Raw genomic sequence first — 23,174 nt, 5'->3', positions numbered from 1 at the left:
TCAGAAATTAGCCCTCAGAAATTAAACATATGTAGTAACTGTACTAATTAATATATACATCAAATGTTTCATATATATACGTGTATGTTTAGTGTGTACCCAAGAGTTGGGCAAAATGGATTGGGATAAGTGTTTGATTTTACACGATTTTTAAGATGGTGATGTTCAACAAGTCTCCACTACAGAACTTTGATATTTTGTTTTCAAATTTATACACATATATCAAGTTGGGTTCATTTCACTTTCATATCTTTGACCTTTTCTATCTTACAAAATCTTCCATTTCAAGCTTTGAAGAAAGATATATCTGCACGCATTTGTTTACTTATGGGAATTTTGTTTTTTAATCATTAAGTTGAATTTGTTAATTTCCATACATATATATTATATATAAAAAAACAAAAAACAAAAAAGTGTTTCCGTTTAACAAATTCAGACCAGAAAAATAAAAACGTTCTCGACATCATATTTTATTATTTAGAGTTTCAATATGTGTTTACCCTAACTTGTACGCACTATAATTAATGTTCGAAACCTGAAACTACCAACTAAATAAAAACCTCAATAATTACCTATATTAAAACTTAGAAGACTTAGAAGTCAAAAACTCATAAAGAATTTCTTTTGTTCTTTTATCATCAATATTCAATAATGGCTAATTTTAATTTATTTTATACATTAAATGAATAGTAAAAATAATAAATGTATTTAATTAAAGAGATCCAAAATTAATTCTTAGCCATGTGAGATGCTATAAACTATCTTGAAAAAGTGTCAATTAATTAATTTATAATATATATATATAGAAAGTTTTGACTGAAGGTAATTCTTGATTTATAATCTATCAATATTGTATTATTTGTATTATTGTATTATCTGTATTTCTGTTTACATTGCAGATAAGTATTTTACATATCATCCCACTAACTCGTACCCTATCTTTTATTCTAACATTTATATTCTAAGTAACTACCCGTCTATTACCATTCCTTCTGAGCACTTAAGAGAGACTAAAAAAGAGTGTTTACTCTGTCACCATTCGATCCGAGGACCTAGAGAGATTAAAAAAGAGTTTTAAACTGAGTTCATGTGTGAAGATTAAACGAAACAAATAATCGGGAGATGCCCGTTCATATATATGGAATCCAAATATGAACACTTACTCGCCCGCTGGAATCTGTTCTCCTTCCCTATTACCCTCAGCTTTCACCTAGAGAGATTAAAAAAGAACATTTAAATTGAGTTCATAAGTGAAGTTTCTCAGAAGCTCATAAGTTCTTGTCTAGGACTCAAAAACTTTCAAATGTTTTTATGTAAAATTGTTTAAAATAGAAAAAATAATTTTTAGAATAACCTAATTAATAAATATACGAATACAATTATACTTATTACATATAATTACACCATATTAAAAGCTTTATTATATTATATACATTATATAAAGTTTTGATCAATTAGTGAATAATTGGAATATGATCCAATTAAAAGTGTTTTAATTTTTAATGTTATTAAAAGAATTATTTTTGAATAAAATAATATATTTGATTGGTTATATATTTAGTTATTTACTTCAATTATCAAGTTCTAAGTATATCTATAATAAATGTAATTAATTATTTATATGATAAATTGATAACATAATAAATTTAATTACTAGTTAAATATCATACTTAATCAATTATAACATTATATATAGTTAAATGATTACTTAATTAATATAATTTTATAACATTACTTAATTGATTTATAGTATAATTATTATACATTACATTAATTGATTACTACTTAATTAATTGACTATAAGTTATAACATAATTAAATAGTTAATTAATTGACTTATAATTAGAAATTATATTAATTATAGCATTACGTTATAGATTTATAGTATAATTACTTATCAATTATAACATTTATATATAACATAGTACAACTAATTAAATGATTAAAAATTTAATTAATTATATTACATTAAAATTTATAGTATGATTACTTAATAATTAATTCCCTATAACTTACATTATAGTATGATTATGTAATTAATTATAACATTACATAATTAAATATTCTTAATTGATTATGTCATTATATTATAAATATTGTAATTACTAATTATCTGTATAAACATAGCTAAATACTTAATTAAATGATAAGAAATTTAATTAATTATAACATTACCTATAAACATTTCTTAAAACTTAATTAATCATTACATTATAGTTAAATAATTACTCAATTAAATTATAATTTATTATATTACATTATATATTATGATCACTTACTTATTATAGCATTACATAGTTAAATGATTGCATAATTACATAATTAGTTATGAATTTATACATTACATTAAAACATTAGTAATTACTAATTTACTATATTATTACTTACTTAATTAAACGATTAAAAATTTAATTAATTATAACATTACCTTATATATTTATAATATCATTATTTAATCAATTATAACATTTCATTATAAACATTAGTATATTAATCAATGATTTGAAATTAATTAATTATGATATTAAATTATAGATTTATAGTATGATTACTTAATTCATTAACATTCCATATACTATTATAGTATGATCATATAATTAATATAACATTACATAATTAAATGATTACTTAATTGATTACGAGTTATGATATATATTTTAAACTTAGTAATACTAATTTACTACATAACATTACAATACTTAATTAAATGATAAGAAATTTAATTAATTATAACATTACCTTATAAACTTTCATTATAAACATTAATTAAACTATCATTATAGTTAAATAATTACTCAATTAAATTATAATATTATTATATTACATTATTATTATGATCACTTACTTAATATAGCATTACATAGTTAAATGATTACATAATTACTTAATTAGTTATAATTTATAACATTACATTATAACATTAGTAATTTACTATATTATTGCATTACTTATTAAACAATAAAAAATTTAATTAATTATAAATTACCCTATATATTTATAATATGATTACTAATCAATTATAATATTCCATTATAAACATTAGTATATATATCAAATGATTTGAATTTATTAATTATAGATTTATAGTATGATTACTTAATTCTTTATACATTACATTATACTATTATAGTATAATCTATATATTAATATAACATTACATAATTAAATGATTACTTAATTGATTATGAGTTATGATATTATGTTTTAAACATTAGTAATTACTAATTTACTACATAAACATTAGCACATATTTAATTAAATGATAAAAAAATTTAATTAATTATACATTACCTTATAAACATCAAGAAGCATTACATTATAGTTAAATAATTACTCAATTGAATTATATATTATTAATTACATTATATATTATGTCACTTACTTAATTATAACATTACATAGTTAAATGATTACATAATTACATAATTAGTTATGAATTTATAACATTACATTATAAACATTAGTATTTACTAATTTACATATTATTATATTACTTAACGATTAAAATTTTAATTAATTATAACATTACCTTATATATTTATAATATGATTACTTAATCAATTATAACATTCTATTATAAACATTAGTATATTAATCAAATGATTTGAAATTTAATTAATTATAATATTAAATTATAGATTTATAGTATAATTACTTAATTCATTATAACTACATTATACTATTATAGTATATCAATAATTAATATAACATTATATAATTAAATGATTACTTAATTGATTATGAGTTATGATATTATGTTTTAAACATTAGTAATTACTAATTTACTACATAAACATTAGCACAATACTAATTAAATGATAAAAAATTTAATTAATTATAACATTACCTTATAAACATTTCATTATAAACATTAATTAAGCATTACATTATAGTTAATAATTACTCAATTAAATTATATATTATTATATTACATTATATTATGATCACTTTTTAATTATAGCATTATATAGTTAAATGATTACATAATTACTTAATTAGTTATGAATTTATAACATTCATTATAAACATTAGTAATTTACTATACTATTACATTATTATAATTAAAATAAAATTATTAATTTAACATTACTTTATATATTTGTAATATGATTACTTAATCAATTATAACATTCTATTATACACTAGTTATATATAATTAAATGATTTGAAATTTAATAATTATAATATTAAATTATAGATTTATAGTATGATTACTTAATTCATTATAAATTACATTATACTATTATAATATGATCATATAATTAATATAACATTACAATTAAATGATTATTTAATTGATTATGACATTATATTATAAACATTAGGAATTTACTAATTACACAATACTTAATCAAATTATTATAATTTTATTAATTATAACATTATATTATAAATTTATGGTATGATTATTTAATTAATTATAACATTCTATTATAAACAATATACAATACTTAATTAATGATTAACATTCAGTGTTGCTTAGAGATTATAGAGTTATGATTCTTTGACACAAATAATTAATAATGAAAATTTGTTAGGAGTGTATTTGTAACTTATAAGGTGTTTTTTTTATTTTTAAACTAATAGGGGGGATATTGATTTTTTACAGGGTACCCTGGAAGGAACCAAACCTGTATTTTAGGTTCCAGTTCCTTGAATTGAAAATCTTGACTATGCGATTTCCGGTTCCGATTCTTTTTTTGGAACTGCACTGTGCGATTCTGATTCTGTTTTCTAAAAATACAGGGTACCTGGAACCGCTCATCTCTACCATATCATAGAAAGTATAAATGTGATATAATCATATATAAGGGACACCCAAAGATGATTAAAGCTTGATATTTACTCATGCATAGATATTGACGTTGAAGAGACATTCTGAAGAGACGTAATGTGCTTAGGGTTCACAAATGGACCCAATTCAATTACTTAATTAATTGCTGTTATAATTCTAGTTATGTGACGGTGCTAGGTTATAGAATTTTACCCAAGAGAATGTGAAAGGACCGCTATGGTCTATCAGTTATATGTAGCTATTTATGAAAATATTTATGTTATAATAAGTAGCTTGAATTATTAATATTAACAATGTTCTTTATTATAATAATGATGGCTCCGGTTGGTTTACTTTCTAAAATATCATTTCTAAAATCCTATTTTAAATAGGGTAGGATTTCGAAGATGTGTTTGATATATCATTGAAAAATATTTTTTTAAATATTTGTATTATCCCCTACACCAATCAATTGTCAGCACGATGGTCATCAGTCGTCAGAATGGTGTAATACTAGCTAAATCTGACCAGTTGTACACCAATCTTGTCTTTTTTAGATAGATCTATCTAGATTTAACTGAAAAAGATCTAATCTACAACCAGAATATGACCAACTAAGATATGGTCATTGGCAATGGCTAAATCTTTGGTTATAATTTAGTTGTTTCTGATCAATGCATGATCAATCAGATCTAATTGGTCATGTGTTACCCAACATTGGCTACTGAAGGTGACAGTGACGACAGCTAGCAATGATAGTGGCTGCTGACGGATGATAGTGACTTTGATAAGTAAGAGTATTTTTGTTAATTTATAAACGTTTATTGAGAAAGAATTTTTAATGTTTTGAGTTGAATAGAATATGATTAAATTTAAACAATATTAAAACATATTTTTTTTTTTAGATAGAATAATCTAATAGGATGGTTTATATTTAAGATATTCGATGAATAAAAGATGGAGTGGGACTGAGTCTATCAAAAGTTTTTAAAACTTTAATGATAATAATTGGAAACACTCATTATTGTTTGTTCACTAACATACAACCTATAAATATTTCTGGGTGATTAAGTGATTTAATAATAACATACAATCTATAAATATTTTTAGGTGATTAAGTGATTTAATAAGGGCTTTTGGTATATAATTTAAAAAGATGTTTAAATTCAAAACTCTTTCCTGATAATTACAGGAACTTTGACAGATATTTTTAAGATCGATGTATTAGCTGAGGTGCCCATGGTGGTTGTTCAATGGTTCCTATAAAACCGTGCCATTTCAGGAACCCAAGGAACCGCATTCAACGTAATAAAGACATGGAATTTCCTAGTCAAATAACAATTATTACGATTTTGAAATTTACTTAGTCATCAGCCCAGTTATTCTTTGATTCTTTCTTCACTACTAAATTGCAAAATTCCAATGACAGGTGTACTATTGAGTATAAAGCATGCAAGACGTATATAATTATATATAAAAAATAATACTTTGGGTACTAATAGATGAGTACTAATATATATACTAATTAAAATATAATACCCATATTTGCACATAATATAAATACTATGTTTTAATTAGTACACATATTAATACTCATCCATTAACCCATAGCATCACTCTTATTACTATTGTTATTAGCTAATCTTACCAGCATTAACTGAAATGTGTTTGTTTAATTAGAATAGTTAAAGTTATAGCAAGTTTAGTGCTAGTTGCATGATTGACTGAGGATAAATTATTATATTGTTATATATAATGCAGTGTATAAATTAAAATGTTGTTATTTTTGGATATCTTTTAAAAGTGTTGTGATAGATGAAATGTTGTATATAGCATTGGAAATTTTTTAGTACCAAAAAGTAATTTAGCATAATTGCATTCCACATTCAGCGTTTAAAATTACTATAATTCACCACTAAATTTTGGTCACCAAAAGATACATTCGACTACTAATAAAATAGCCACGAAAACCTATTGGATTCCACATTCAGCGTCTAAAGTGATTATAATTAACTACTAAACTTTGGTCATTAAAAGATACATTCGGTCACTAATAAAATAGTCGCGAAAACCGTTTGGATTTTATATTCAGCGTCTAAAAGTATTACAATTAACCACTAAATTTTGGTCATCAAAAGATACATTCATCGACTAATAAAATAGTTGTGAAAACCTTTAATGAAATTATCCTTACACTTTTGGTGTCTAATTTTTGTGGGATTCGCGACAAATTATTAGACATTAAAACATACATTTTGCAACTAATTGATTAATCACTATACAATTTTACCAAATTGCCCTTGAACTTTTAGTGTCTAAGTTGGGGGACTATTTTGACCAGCATTTAACGACTATTTTGCTAGTCGCAAAAAAAAAAAAAATTTTGCGTCTAAACAAAAATTTTTCTACAACTAAGGAGCGACTACCAAATTTAGACGCGAAAAATGATTTAGCGTCTAAATGTGACTTTTTACTTCTAATTTTGCTAGACACAGAATGTCAATTTTCTTGTAGTGACTTGCACACTTCAAGTTGAAAGCATTTAGATTGCCCAAGCATTCAAAACATATTAACATGATTCCAGCAAGATATCACTTGCATTAATACTCCTCCTTGATATATTTGTTGGAAACACCAAGTTTAAGTCTCAGTTCTTCAAACTTGGATTCGTTTAGAGCTTTTGTCAGGACATCAACGACTTGCTCTTCGGTCCTCTAATGGACGAGCTTAACTTCTTTGCTCTGCTTGGCTTCTCTAACCACATGAAACTTGATCTTTATGTGCTTTGTTCCACCTTGAAGAACATGATTCTTGGCCATTGCAACAACTGATTTATTGTCACAAAAGATTATTGTGGGATCACATTGTTCCAACTTCATATCTTTCAAGATCTTCCTTATGTGTAATAATATTTGGAAAATAATACAGTTACCGAAGGATGTGCATAGAATGACGTGACGTAATCCTGACCGTCGATTAATATAATCAGGATTACGCCACGTCATTCGGTATACGAATTCAATGCGCATCCTTCGATGACAGTAGCATTACTTATAATTTTTACACAAACTTTTAGGTATACACACCGCTAGAAAATGGGCCCATCCCGACGCACATAAGTGATAAGTCATCGTTCCAACCTGAAAACACATCACAATAATTTAAAAACATTAACGGCAACGCCCCAAAAAACTTCGGTATGTTATTGCATAACGCTTATCTTAACAATAATTTCCCGACACCAAAATACACCATCACAGTGATCCTCGTATAGTGTGACCCACTGAATATATTTTCCACTTTAACAATATTGTTTGCAGTAAATTAAGGGAAGATGTGTTGTGTTGGCCTAAATCATGAAGAAAGGAGGACAATTTTCAGTTCTTAATAAAATATTAGAGTTTCTGTGGAGCAAAATTTGCTAGAGTGCATGTGAAAATGAAACACCACCAAAGAAAAAAAAAATTAGGATTCGAGATTCTTCATATATTACTTCTCAGTTATTCATTATAAATGAACGGTTGTTCATCCCTAAGGAATGGCCGTTCATTCCTTAGAAACGATAGTTCATGTTTAATCAAAATGAACTTATGTGGTAGTGTTAATTTTGCTACCATATTAAGGTTGTAAGAAAATGTTATGAATTTGGATTGCACGCCTAATATTTTTGTAATTTATAATCATATTCACTTAATCTAGTGAACTTTATTCATTCAAATTTTGAATTATTGACAACATATAGGGGTGAGCATGGGTAGCGGGTAGAATCGGAACCGGGGGTAAGAACCGGAACCGGAACCTTCCCAGAACCTGCACTGTACGGGTAGGTTCTGGTTCCAATTTTTTGGAACCGCTACTGTGCGGTTCCGGTTCCAGTTTTGCATGTGGAGGAACCGGAACCTGTAAAAAGGGTACCCTGTTTGGAACCTGTAGGGGGTACCCGGTTTGAAACCTGTTTGGAACCTGTTTTGGAACCTATTTGGAACCTGCTTTGGAACCTGTTTTGGAACTTGTTTGGAACCTGTTTTGGAACCTGTTTTGGAACCTGTTTTTGGAACCTGTTTAGAACCTATTTTGTAAATAATGGGGGAGTTTCTATTATTTTACATATAAAAAAATTTAAAATAGAAAAAATTAAATTTTTAGAATAACCTAATTAAATAAATATACGAATACAATTATACTTATTACATATAAATTACACCATATTAAAAGCTTTAATATATTATAATACATTAATATTAAAGTTTTGATCAATTAAGTGAATAATTGGAATTATGATCCAATTAAAAGTGTTTTACATTTTTAATGTTATTAAAAGAATTATTTTTGAATAAAATAGTATATTTGATTGAGTAATAATATATTTAGTTATTTACTTCAATTATCAAGTTCTAAGTATATCTATAATAAATTAGTAATTAATTAATTATATATGATAAATTGATAAACATTAATAAATTTAATTACTAGTTAAATATCATACTTAATCAATTATAACATTACATTATAGTTAAATGATTACTTAATTAATTATAATTTTATAACATTACTTAATTGATTTATAGTATAATTAATTATAGCATTACATTAATTGATTACTACTTAATTAATTGACTTTTATATAAACATTAGTACAAACTTAATTAAATGATTAAAAATTTAATTAATTATAATATTACATTAAAAATTTATAGTATGATTATTTAATAGTTAATTCACTATAACATTACATTATAGTATGATTATATAATTAATTATAACATTACATAATTAAATAATTACTTAATTGATTATGAGTTATGATATTATGTTTTAAACATTAGTAATTACTAATTTGCTACATAAACATTAGCACAATACTTAATTAAATGATAAGAAATTTAATTAATTATAACATTACCTTATAAACATTTCATTATAAACATTAATTAAACATTACATTATAGTTAAATAATTACTCAATTAAATTATAATATTATTATATTACATTATATATTATGATCACTTACTTAATTATAGCATTACATAGTTAAATGATTACATAATTACATAATTAGTTATGAATTTATAACATTACATTATAAACATTAGTAATTTACTAATTTACTATATTATTACATTACTTAATTAAACGATTAAAAATTTAATTAATTATAACATTACCTTATATATTTATAATATAATTACTTAATCAATTATAACATTCTATTATAAACATTAGTATATTAATCAAATGATTTGAAATTTAATTAATTATAATATTAAATTATAGATTTATAGTATGATTACTTAATTCATTATAACATTACATTATACTATTATAGTATGATCATATAATTAATATAACATTACATAATTAAATGATTACTTAATTGATTATGAGTTATGATATTATGTTTTAAACATTAGTAATTACTAATTTACTACATAAACATTAGCACAATACTTAATTAAATGATAAGAAATTTAATTAATTATAACATTACCTTATAAACATTTCATTATAAACATTAATTAAGCATTACATTATAGTTAAATAATTACTCAATTAAATTATAATATTATTATATTACATTATATATTATGATCACTTACTTAATTATAGCATTACATAGTTAAATGATTACATAATTACATAATTAGTTATGAATTTATAACATTACATTATAAACATTAGTAATTTACTAATTTACTATATTATTACATTACTTAATTAAACGATTAAAAATTTAATTAATTATAACATTACCTTATATATTTATAATATGATTACTTAATCAATTATAACATTCCATTATAAACATTAGTATATTAATCAAATGATTTGAAATTTAATTAATTATAATATTAAATTATAGATTTATAGTATGATTACTTAATTCATTATAACATTACATTATACTATTATAGTATAATCATATAATTAATATAACATTACATAATTAAATGATTATTTAATTGATTATGACATTATATTATAAACATTAGAAATTTACTAATTTAAACAATACTTAATCAAATTATTATAATTTTATTAATTATAACATTATATTATAAATTTATGGTATGATTATTTAATTAATTATAACATTCTATTATAAACAATATTACAATACTTAATTAAATGATTAACAATTCAAGTGTTGCTTAGAGATTATAGGTTATGAATTACATTTGACACAAATGAATTAATAATGAAAATTTGTTAGGAGTGTATTTGTAAACTTATAAGGTGTTTTTGTTATTTTTTAAACTAATAGGGGGGATATTGATTTTTTACAGGGTACCCTGGAAAGGAACCAGAACCTGTATTTTAGGTTCCAGTTCCTTGAATTGAAGAATCTGTACTATGCGATTCCGGTTCCGATTCCTTTTTTTTGGAATCTGCACTGTGCGATTCTGATTCTGATTTTTCTAAAAAATACAGGGTACCTGGAACCGCTCATCTCTACCATATCATAAGAAAGTATAAATGTGATATAATCATATATAAGGGACAACCCAAAGAATGATTAAAGCTTGATATTTACTCATGCATAGATATTGACGTTGAAGAGACATTCTGAAGAGACTGTACATGTGCTTAGGGTTCATCAAATGGACCCAATTCAAATTACTTAATTAATTGCTGTTATAAATTCTAGTTATGTGACGGTGCTAGGTTATAGAATTTTACCCAAGAGAATGTGAAAGGACCGCTATGGTCTATCAGTTATATGTAGCTATTTATGAAAAATATTATGTTATAATAAGTAGCTTGAATTATTAATATTAACAATGTTCTTTATTATAATAATGATGGCTCCGGTTGGTTTACTTTCTAAAATATCATTTCTAAAATCCTATTTTAAATAGGGTAGGATTTCGAAGATGTGTTTGATATATCATTGAAAAATATTTTTTTAAAATATTTGTATTATCCCCTACTCACTCAATCAATTGTCAGCACGATGGTCATCAGTCGTCAGAATGGTGTAATACTAGCTAAATCTGACCAGTTGTACACCAATCTTGTCTTTTTTAGATAGATCTATCATAGATTTAACTGAAAAAGATCTAATCTACAACCAGAATATGACCAACTAAGATATGGTCATTGGCAATGGCTAAATCTTTGGTTATAAATTTAGTTGTTTCTGATCAATGCATGATCAATCAGATCTAATTGGTCATGTGTTATCCCAACATTGGCTACTGAAGGTGACAGTGACGACAGCTAGCAATGATAGTGGCTGCTGACGGATGATAGTGACTTTGATAAGTAAGAGTATTTTTGTTAATTTATAAACGTTTATTGAGAAAGATAATTTTAATGTTTTGAGTTGAATAGAATATGATTAAAATTTAAACAATATTAAAACATATTTTTTATTTTTTAGGATAGAATAATCTAATAGGATGGTTTATATTTAAGATATTCGATGAATAAAAGATGGAGTGGGACTGAGTCTATCAAAAGTTTTTAAAACTTTAATGATAATAATTGGAAACAACTCATTATTGTTTGTTCACTAACATACAACCTATAAATATTTCTGGGTGATTAAGTGATTTAATAATAACATACAATCTATAAATATTTTTAGGTGATTAAGTGATTTAATAAGGGCTTTTGGTATATAATTTAAAAAGATGTTTAAATTCAAAACTCTTTCCTGATAATTACAGGAACTTTGACAGATATTTTTAAGATCGATGTATTAGCTGAGGTGCCCATGGTGGTTTGTTCAATGGTTCCTATAAAACCGTGCCATTTCGGAACCCAAGGAACCAGCATTCAACGTAATAAAGACATGGAATTTCCTAGTCAAATAACAATTATTACGATTTTGAAAATTTACTTAGTCATCAGCCCCAGTTATTCTTTGATTCTTTCTTCACTACTAAAATTGCAAAATTCCAATGACAGGTGTACTATTGAGTATAAAGCATGCAAGACGTATATATATATATATAATAAAATAATACTTTGGGTACTAATAGATGAGTACTAATATATATACTAATTAAAATATAATACCCATATTATGCACATAATATAAATACTATGTTTTAATTAGTACACATATTAATACTCATCCATTAAAACCCATAGCATCACTCATATATAAAAGCAGTTAAAAGAGGAAGAAATTAGCCCTCAGAAATTAAACATATGTAGTAACCGTACTAATTAATATATACATCAAATGTTTCATGCATATACGTGTATGTTTAGTGTGTACCCAAGAGTTGGGCAAAAATGGATTGGGAAAAGTGTTTGATTTTACACGATTTTTAAGATGGTGATGTTCAACAAGTCTCCACTACAGAACTTTGATATTTTGTCTTCAAATTTATACACATATATCAAGTTGAGTTCATTTCACTTTCATATCTTTGACCTTTTCTATCTTACAAAATCTTCCATTTCAAGCATTAAGAAAGATACATCCGCACGCATTTGTTTTACTTATGGGAATTTTGTTTTTTAATTATTAAGTTGAATTTGTTAATTTCGATACATATATATTATATATTTTAAAAAACAAAAAAAAAAGTGTTTTCATTTAACAAATTCAGACCAGAAAAATAAAACGCTTTCGAAGTCATAATTTTATTATTTAAAGTTTCAATTTGTGTTTACCTTAACTTGTACGTACTACAATTAATGTTTAAAGCCCTGAAAGTATCAACTAAATAAAAACCTCAACAGTTACTTATATTAAAACTTAGAAGACTTAAACTCAAAAACTCATAAAGAATCTCCTTTTATTCTTTTATAACCAATATTCAATAATGGCTAATTTTAATTTATTTTATACATTAAAAATGAATAGTAAAAATAATAAATGTACTTAATTAAAGAGATCCAAAATTAATTCTTAGCCATGTGAGATGCTATAAACTATCTTGAAAAAGTGTCAATTAATTTATAATATATATATAGAAAGTTTTGACTGAAGGTAATTCTTGACTTATAGCCTATCAATATTGTATTATTTGTATTATTGTATTATCTGTATTTCTGTTTACATTGCAGATAAGTATTTTACATATCATCCCACTAACTCGTACCCTATCTTTTATTCTGACATTTATATTCTAAGTAACTACCCGTCTATTACCATTCCTTCTGAGCACTTAGAGAGACTAAAACAGAGTGTTTACTCTGTCACCATTCGATCCGAGGACCTAGTGAGATTAAAAAAGAGTTTTAAACTGAGTTCATAAGTGAAGATTAAACGAAACAAATAATCGGGAGATGCCCGTTCATATATATGGAATCCAAATATGAACACTTACTCGCCCGCTGGAATCTGTTCTCCTTCCCTATTACCCTCAGCTTTCACCTAGAGAGATTAAAAAAGAATATTTAAATTGAGTTCATAAGTGAAGTTTCTCATAAGCTCATAAGTTCTTGTCTAGGACCCAAAAACTTTCAAATGTTTTTATGTAAAATTGTTAGTGGGTGGTGGATGTTGTGTAATTCCAAAAGAAGATCCATCAAGAGAAAAAAAAATAATAATAATAAATAAATAATCAAGAAATGCCCGTTCATATATATATATATATATGTAATCTACATATGAACACTTACACGCTGCATGTAAGTGTTCTTGTCACCAATCACGTTGTCTGCCACCTACCGAGATTAAAAAAGAAAGTTTAAACTGAGTTCATAGGTGAAGTTTAAATAAAAAAAAACAAAAGAAATAATCAGAGATGCCCGTTCATATTTATGGAATCCAAATATAAACACTTACATTCTGCTTGACTTTATCGACTTCGTAATCGAATCCCACCTAGAAAGATTAGAAAAGAGTACTTAAACTGAGTTCATAAGTGAAGTTTAAGCTCACAAGTTTGTGTCTGGGACTAAAAAAAAAAAACAAAACAAAAAATCGGGAGATGCCCGTTCACATATATGGAATCAAAATATGAACACTTACTTTCTGCGTGATATAGTTATCCTGGCCCATCTTGTTTTTTGTCACCTAGAGAGATTAAAAAAGTGTATGTAAACTGAGTTCATAAGTGAAGTTTAAACAAAAAATAAATAAATAAATAAACAAAAGAAATAATCAGGAGATGCCCGTTCACATATATGGAATCCAAATATGAAGACTTACATGCTGCACGACATTTTTCTTGTCATCGATATCCTTGTGAGCCACCTACAGAGATTAAAAAGGAATGTTTAAACTGAGTTCATAAGTTAAGTTTAAACAAAACAAAACGAAAGAAATAATCAGGAGATGCCTGTTCATAAATATGAAATCCAAATATGAAAACCTACTTGATGCTTGGGATGGTGTGATTGGTTATCCCGCTGAGTGCCGCCTAGAGAGATTAAAAAAGAGTATTTAAACTGAGTTCATAAGTGAAGTTCCTCATAAACTCACAAGTTTGGGACTTAAAACTTTCAAATGTTTTTATGTAAAATTGTTATAATTGAACTGAGTTCATATGTTTTTATTTTGTAAAAAAAGTTTATTTTTTTAGATTAAGAAATTATTTTCAAATAAATAAATAAATTTAAACTAGATTTAACTGAAACTCTTCTTCGTATTAATTATCTTTATTAATGAAATCAATATTTTTTTAAAAAAAAAAAAAGGAAGAAGAAGAAGAAAAACTAACCTGCGATTCGGATGTCACGGTTCCTGTCTCCTGTTGAACAAATCAAAGAAACGAAAAGAATAACATTAAGAGAAAAATTAAAATTAATAGAAAAAAAAAAAAAAAAACTCACAAGAGATTACCCATTGATGATATCGAAGAAATGAAGCACGTTTAAGCTGGGATTTAGTTTAGTTTAGTGTGAGCGAGTAAGGGCAAATCATGGGTTATTTTATAGGGAGAGAGCACAAGAGGTCACCTGATTACAGAGGATGGGTGGTTAATTAGAGCCGTCTGATTAAAGCGTGACGTGTCACCGCTAATTATGATGATTATAACCATGGTTAGCTGTAACCTCTTAATGGCTATCATCTACATTATGCTTACGTTATCATCTTAGGGGGCTAATCACTGGGGTGTCACAGGGGTTTTTTCGATCAGAATTAGCGGTTGGGACACGTAAGCATAACGTAATATCTTAAAATGCAACTGATTTATCCAACAGTTTAAATCAACTTTCGTAGAAGTTAGAATAATAATGCACCATTACGTCGTGGTATTTCAGGCCTACTTCAAGTCAAAGTTGTTATTAGAAAGCTTGAAATTCATATCTGTTCTGCCTTGACTTCTCTATCTCCAAATTTGCGCTGGCCTCCACCACAAACTTTCTGACTGGATTCCATCAACTCCTAGGTGTATTGGTGATCTATCTTTGCTTCTCGACATATTTGGTTCTAATTAACTTCCCATATACACCGAATTTATGCACCAAATAACGTAATTAAATCCTGATCGTTGATTAATTTTAACTTAATATTAATCAACAATCAGGATTTTATCAGGTTATTTAGTGCATAAATTCGATGCACTATCGTCTGTGGCTGTAGCACTACTCTAAAAAATAACCCATAATTAGCTCTTACTCTCTCACACTAAACTAAACTAAATCCCAGCTTAAACCTCCCTTCATTTCTTCCGTATCAAAGGACGCATTTGGGTTATATAATATTTTATTATAAGGAGATATTATATTAATGAAAAGATATATTATCCTGAAGATTATTGTGAATGTTTAAAAAGTGTGTTTGGTTTATTCGAATAAGTTAGTGAGTAATATGTTTGGTTAAGAGGATAAATGGGTGAGTGCATTATATAGATTACTCAATTACCCTCCTTTTTAAATATTAATATAATAATAAAAAAAATTTTGAATTATTTCTTTTAACCCCCAACATTTGAAATTTTGCTAACACACCTCAGCCATATAAAACTTTAATTTGTAGCAAAATCACTTCTACTCATCTCAAGCCACTGCCAGTAGCCAGTTGCCACCACCGGTAGTCGATGGAATGGTGCACGACTGGCCGTATATGGTTGACTATGCGCTGGCAAAGCCATTTCCGGCCATGGATCACAAATCCATGGCTGTTTCAAGACCAGATCTATGGCTGTTTCACACCCACATCTTTGGCCATGAAACAACCATAGAAATGGCCAGATCTGGCTATTTCTGGCCATGGATCATTGATTCATGGTCGGAAAAGGCCTTACTGATGCACAACCGGTAAGATTCCGTCGATATTGTGCCATTACGGCAACTAATGTCGGGGGCTAGCGGTGGTTTTGGGTGGCTGCGGGTGTTTTGTTAACTTTTAAACTTTTTTATGGCTGGGGTGTTTTGGCTAAATTCTCAAATGTAGGGGGGCTGGGTAATGGTTATTTGGTAGACATTTGAGGGCAATTATGTCCGAAATGGTATTTAATTAAGGGCAAATAAGTTTAAAAATCATATGACCTTGTAATCTTTTAATAACAGCCTTGGGGTAGGGTATCAGATTATCCCCTACATTATCAACAGTGAATACTATTTTCAATAAAAGATACCTATAATATTTCTTTACTTGCAAACCAAACAATGAAATCTTGCAAAATAAACGAAGATTAGCCCCGTTATCTTATATTACCCCGATCCAAATGCACCTAAAGAGAGTATTAGGAAAGTTTAGGGAAATGTGTTAGGTTAGTTTGGAATGAATTGGTGGGTATGTTATATTAATATGTTTAGTTAGGAGGATAAATTGGTGGGTATGTTATGTAGATTACTAGATTGCCCTCTTTTTTAAATATTAATATAAATATTATTTTTATTATTATTTTTTATATAATTTCTTTCAAACCCCTACATTTGAAATTTTGCTAAAACACCTCAACCATATAAAACTTTAATTTATAACAAAATCACCCCCCCAAGTCATCACCGACAGCCAACCATCACCGCCGACCACTGCCGGCATGGCGCATGACTGACCAGATCTGGCCGGTCCTACGGCAGTGAAACCATTTCCGATCGTGGATCATAAATCCATGGCCGTTTCCCGACAAAGATGTGGTTATGAAACAACCACAGATCTGACTATGAAAATGTTAGATTTTTTGTCGTTTCACAGCCAAAGATCTGGCCTTTTCATGCCAGATTTGTGGCCATTTCACAGCCACATCTTTGGCAATTCACGGCCAGATCTGGCTGGTGGCCATTCCGGTACTTGCTTGACCGGCAGTGGTAGTTTTGTTAGGCTAGAATTTGTTTTAAATATAAGGGCATTAATATCCAAAAACTTAATTAATTCGGGATAAAATTGTAATGGCAAATTCATGTAAATTAAGTTAAAAATAAAGGTATTTTTATCCAAAAATTTTATTAACAAGCAGTAAAATTGTTACAAAAATAAGATGACAAAGTAATCTTAAAATACCTAAGAAATTAGAGGTAATTAGACTACTTCATATATTACCAACAGTAATTACTATTGGTTTTCGAAGATTATTGGAATCTTATATTACTTGACAACTAAACGTGATATTCTAAGTAATATAAGATAACATTACCTCAGTAATCCCTCATTACCCCTAACCAAACACACCCTACCAGTCTGTCACTCTACTTTTGAACAGTTTGAAGTTTTCTGAATTTATGATCTGAACCATGATTATGTTGCGTGGTTGGGACAAAGAGCGAGTGTTTGGCCTTGAGTTGGAAGAAATCAAGACACTTTTGGCTCTTGATCAACCTGTTTTCACTTTTTGGAAATTCTCACACTAAGTTACTTCAAGGAAACTTACAATCTTTAGGGTGCGTTTGGTTTGGGGAATATTTTATTGTTCGAAAGGTAATATTACCTTGAAGATTATGAGGGAATGTTATACCAATGTGTTTAGTTAGATTAGTGGGTATAAATAATTAAGATGTTTGGTTGGGAAGAATAAAATATTATTGATAGAGGCTTTTACTGAATTGCCCTTCCTTTTTAATATAATAATAATAATAATAATAATATTATTATTATTATTATTATTATTATTTAAATAAATTCCTTTAATCCCCCTATATTTGATAATTTAGCTAAAACACCTCCAACAACAAAGTTTAAATTTTAACAAAATACCCCCAGCCAGCATCGACCACCGGCGTCAGTCACCAAAATGGCACACAACCGGCAAGATCAGGCTAGCCATTCACCGTTTTGGCTATTTTCAGCCAGATCGAAAGCCGAAAATAGTTAGATCCATGCTGATCTAGCCAGAAATGGCTAGAATAAATCGTCTATTCTAACCATTTTCGGCCTTCGATCTGGTCAAAAACAGCCAGATAGGTGCATAATCAGCCAGATCTCGCCGGTCATGTATCAATATGGTGATTATTTTCGGTGGCCGACGGTGGTCTTTGGTGGCTGGGGGTATTTTGTTAACTTTTAAACTTTTTTTGGCTAGGGTGTTTTAGCTAAATTCTAAAATGTAGGGGGTCTGGGTTATTGTTATTTGGTAGATATTTGAGGGCAATTGTGTCAAAAATGGTATTTAATTAAGGGCAAAAAGGGTATGAAATTAAGATTACCTTGTTAATCTTTAAATACCACATCCTGAGGAGGTAATCTAATTACCCCCTATTTAACCTATAGTAATCATTATTTGTATTGAAAGATTACCGAAATATGTTATTACTTGACAACCAAACAAAGGAATGTCCAGAATTAATGATAGATTACCCGAGTTATCTTTCCAAAGCCCTAACTAATCACACCCTTAATGAGATAAACTTTAACAAATTTTGATATCTTTATGAGTAAGCAACATTTTCCCACCTAAGGTTTGGCGAATCTGCAAGTTCCCACTCTTGGTTTCATAAATTGTAGATTCCCACCCTTAAATTAACACCGTTACATTTCTCTCAAAATAACCCTTACATCTCAAATTTCTCTCAAATAATCCTTGGAGGATCCCGACCAAGCCAAAAATCTGGCTTGATTCCAATACCATTGGACCTCCCCGACACCACCATTAGCATCTCCTTATCCTCCTCACCAAAACCCCTAACTTTTCTACCCGATTGCACCTCGACGAGATGTCGAAATTTGGCTAGAAAGGTGTGACAAAACACGAAAACCTAAGGGAGAGGCAACGACAATCGACGGGTAATTGCGGTTGGCGATGTTGGGGGTTTTGATGGGGGGAAGCCGGTGATGCTATTGGTGGTGTTGGGGGTGGTTTCCAGTGCCGAGACCTGCTGGAATTTGGATGAAATACCGATTGAAACTAAGAGCGGCAGTTGGCGATTGGGGGGTTCAATCAGGCGGGGAGGTTATGGGTTTTAATATGGGGGTTGAGGAGATTGTAATGGTGGTGTTGGGAATAGGCTGGAATGACCTAAAATAGCCAGTGGGGTGAATTTGCGACGTCAAAGGTTATTTTGAAATTTGCATTTTTGAAATGACTATTTTACTATTTTAATTATTAGATTAAACAGTTTTCTGTTAATTTAAAGGTAAGAATATATAATTTACGAAACTAGGGGTGGAAACTTGTAGATTTGTCAAACCTTGGGTGGGATAATGTCATTTACTCTTATCTTTATTGATAAACACATGGGTCTCATTTATAGTGAAACATTACACAATTGTTGACTAAAGTCTCGCCACTTACGTCTAAAGTTTAGCAACAATAATTTGCTAACTTGTGTGAGACATTACACAATTGTTGCTAAATAATATGACACATTTTCTTGACACCTGGACTCCGCTAATACAATAACTTGACACCTGGATTCCACTAACACAAGACTCTTTCAAATAACAACCAACATAATAATAGCAACAATAATTAAGAACTTATTATAACTTGGCTAACTTGGTGTGAGCGCATGTCACATTCAATAATGTAGGATAACTAAATAAAAACCTAGAGGTACAACAAACAGCAAGCAAAAAGACTAGTACTTGGCAAACGGACTGCATGTAAATTTACATACTGATGTAAGTTGACCCTACTACTGGTATCATTCGTGAAAACTTATATTTGTTAAAATTATAAGTTGTGTATGCATATAAGTTTTGCGTGTATACTATTTGTCAGACTTGAGTGTTGATTTGTTTTATTTAGAGTGTATGTGTATAATAATTTATGCTTGTACTCTTGTTTTAGACATTTATAATTCAATACAAATTATATGTCCGATAAAATAAAAAAAAATATTGTTCATCGTTACCTTATCATCTTTTAAGACATTTTTATATGCGTGGGAGTAAAGTTTCTTCTTACTCACGTAAGTGACAGTACAGAGTCTTAGGAAAGTGTGTAGAATAAATTATGGATAAATCCATCATGGTCTTGGTAATCAAAGAGGTTTTAATAAAGGTGTGGTCAGTTACCTAAAAAAAAAAAAAGAAAAAAATAGTTGGATAAATCCAAAATAGAAAAGATAGGATATGACATACAGGCAAATGTACAAACAAGGATAAATTGCTTTATCGAAAGAATTTTAATGGAGAAAGCTTCCCTTCTGAGAATTCTAGTTTGCAAATATTGCCTTATGTTTTCTCTAATTTCTTAACTTTCTTCTTTTAACCTTAAAAGACGTAACACTTTCTAAAAATAAAAATAGTAAAAAAGTCTATTATTATGAAAAATTGTAAATTAATAATCTTTTATTATCGCGCAAAAATTTTGTTGTGCTCTTGCTTCCGCACCCACACTTGACCTATATATGAGTTAATGACTTGCTTTTACCCAAAAAAAAAAAAAAAAAAAAGGTCATAATAACACTTTTCACTAACAGATCCCATATTCACTATAAAGACGTAAATGTCATTGATTATTTGATAATTTAGCTAAAATACCCCCAACAACAAATTTCAACAACAAATTTTAAATTTTAATAAAATACCCCTAGCCAACATCGAATACCAGCGGCAGTCACCAAAATGGCATACAACCGGCAAGATCAGGCTAGCCGTTCACTGTTTTGGCTATTTTCAGCCAGATCGAAGGCCGAAAACAGTTAGATCCATGTTGATCTAGCCAGAAATGGCCAGAATAAATCGTCTATTCTAACCATTTTCGGCCTTCGATCTAGTCAGAAATAGTCAGATCGGTGCACAGTCAGCCAGATCTCGCCGGTCGTGTATCAATATGGTGATTATTTTCTATGGCCGACAGTGGTCTTTGGTGGCTGGGGGTATTTTGTTCACTTTTAAACATTTTGTGGCTAGAGTGTTTTAGCTAAATTCTAAAATGTAGGGGGTCTGAGTTATTGTTATTTGGTAGATATTTGAGGGCAATTGTGTCAAAAATGGTATTTAATTAAGGGCAAAATGGGTATGAAATTAAGATTACCTTGGTAATCTTTAAATACCATCCCTTGAGGAGGTAATCTAATTACCCCCTATTTAACCTATAGTAACCATTATTGTTATTGAAAGATTACCGAAATATGTTATTACTTGACAACCAAACAAAGGAATGTCCAGAATTAAAGATTGATTATCGGAGTTATCTTTCCAAAGCCCTAACAAATCACACCCTTAATGAGATAAACTTTAACAAATTTTGATATCTTTACGAGTAAACGACATTTTCCCACCCAAGGTTTGGCAAATCTGCAAGTTCCCACTCTTAGTTTCATAAATTGCAGATTCCCACCCTTAAATTAACACCGTTACGTTTCCCTCAAAATAACCCCTACATCTCAAATTTCTCTCAAATAATCCCTGGAGGATCCCGGCCAAGCCAAAAATCTGGCTTGATTCCAACACCATTGGACCTCCCCGACACCACCATCAGCATCCCTTTATCCTCCTCACCAAAACCCTTAACTTTTCTACCCAATTACACCTCGACGAGATGTCGAAATTTGGCTAGAAAGGTGTGACAAAACACGAAAACCTAAGGGACAGGCGACGCCAATCGACGGGTAATTGCGGTTGGCGATGTTGGGGGTTTTGATGGGGGGAAGCCGGTGATGCTATTGGTGGTGTTGGGGGTGGTTTCCAGTGCCGAGACCTGCTGGAATTTGGATGAAATATCGATTGAAACTTAGAGCGGCAGCTGGCGATTGGGGGGTTCAATCAGGCAGAGAGGTTATGAGTTTTGATGTGGGGGTTGAGGGGATTGTAATGGTGGTGTTGGGAACAGGCCGGAATGACCTAAAATCGTCATTGGGGTGAATTTGAGACGTCAAAGGTTATTTTGAAATTTGCATATTTGAAATGACTATTTTACTATTTTAACTATTAGATTAAACAGTTTTCTGTTAACTTAAGATTGAAAATATGTAATTTACGAAACTAGGGGTGGAAACTTGTAGGTTTGTCAAACCTTGGGTGGGATAATGTCGTTTACTCTTATCTTTATTGATAAACACATGGGTCTCATTTATAGTAAAACATTACACAATTGTTGACTAAAGTCTCGCCACTTACGTCTTAGCAACAATAATTTGCTAACTTGTGTGAGACATTACACA

General features: G+C 28.4%; 1 protein-coding gene across 4 annotated transcripts; it reads right to left on the bottom strand.

Annotated features, from left to right (window-relative positions):
* Positions 1-848: 848 nt before the first annotated feature.
* LOC116121405 lies at positions 849-15,617 on the bottom strand. Of its 4 annotated transcripts, none has more exons than XM_031407363.1 (9): positions 15,523-15,617; positions 15,401-15,430; positions 15,057-15,100; positions 14,890-14,934; positions 14,710-14,754; positions 14,524-14,562; positions 14,358-14,402; positions 14,063-14,109; positions 849-1,052 (listed from the first exon to the last, which is right to left on the bottom strand). In XM_031407363.1, the coding sequence occupies exons 1-9, from the start codon at positions 15,524-15,526 to the stop codon at positions 1,025-1,027; spliced, it is 327 nt and encodes a 108-aa protein (XP_031263223.1). In that variant the 5' UTR covers positions 15,527-15,617; the 3' UTR covers positions 849-1,024. The 4 variants fall into 4 exon arrangements, with proteins under 4 accessions (XP_031263223.1, XP_031263225.1, XP_031263222.1 ...); XM_031407362.1 differs by lacking the exon at positions 849-1,052 and adding an exon at positions 13,746-13,951; XM_031407365.1 differs by lacking the exon at positions 14,358-14,402.
* Between the last annotated feature and the right edge of the window lie 7,557 nt (positions 15,618-23,174).

Source organism: Pistacia vera, unplaced genomic scaffold (genome assembly GCF_008641045.1).
Source record: "Pistacia vera cultivar Batoury unplaced genomic scaffold, PisVer_v2 Contig978, whole genome shotgun sequence".
In the NCBI taxonomy this organism is placed as follows: domain Eukaryota; kingdom Viridiplantae; phylum Streptophyta; class Magnoliopsida; order Sapindales; family Anacardiaceae; genus Pistacia; species Pistacia vera.
This window is presented reverse-complemented; position numbering and strand designations above follow the sequence as displayed.

What these genes read in the sequence shown, in the direction of transcription:
- LOC116121405 (XM_031407363.1), bottom strand. An exon ending in TCGATAAAGTCAAGCAGAAT is followed by an intron (nt 14,403 to 14,523) that starts GTAAGTGTTTAT and finishes TAATCTCGGTAG; the next exon opens with GTGGCAGACAACGTGATTGG. An exon ending in GAACAGATTCCAGCGGGCGA is followed by an intron (nt 1,053 to 14,062) that starts GTAAGTGTTCAT and finishes TAATCTCTCTAG; the next exon opens with GTCCTCGGATCGAATGGTGA.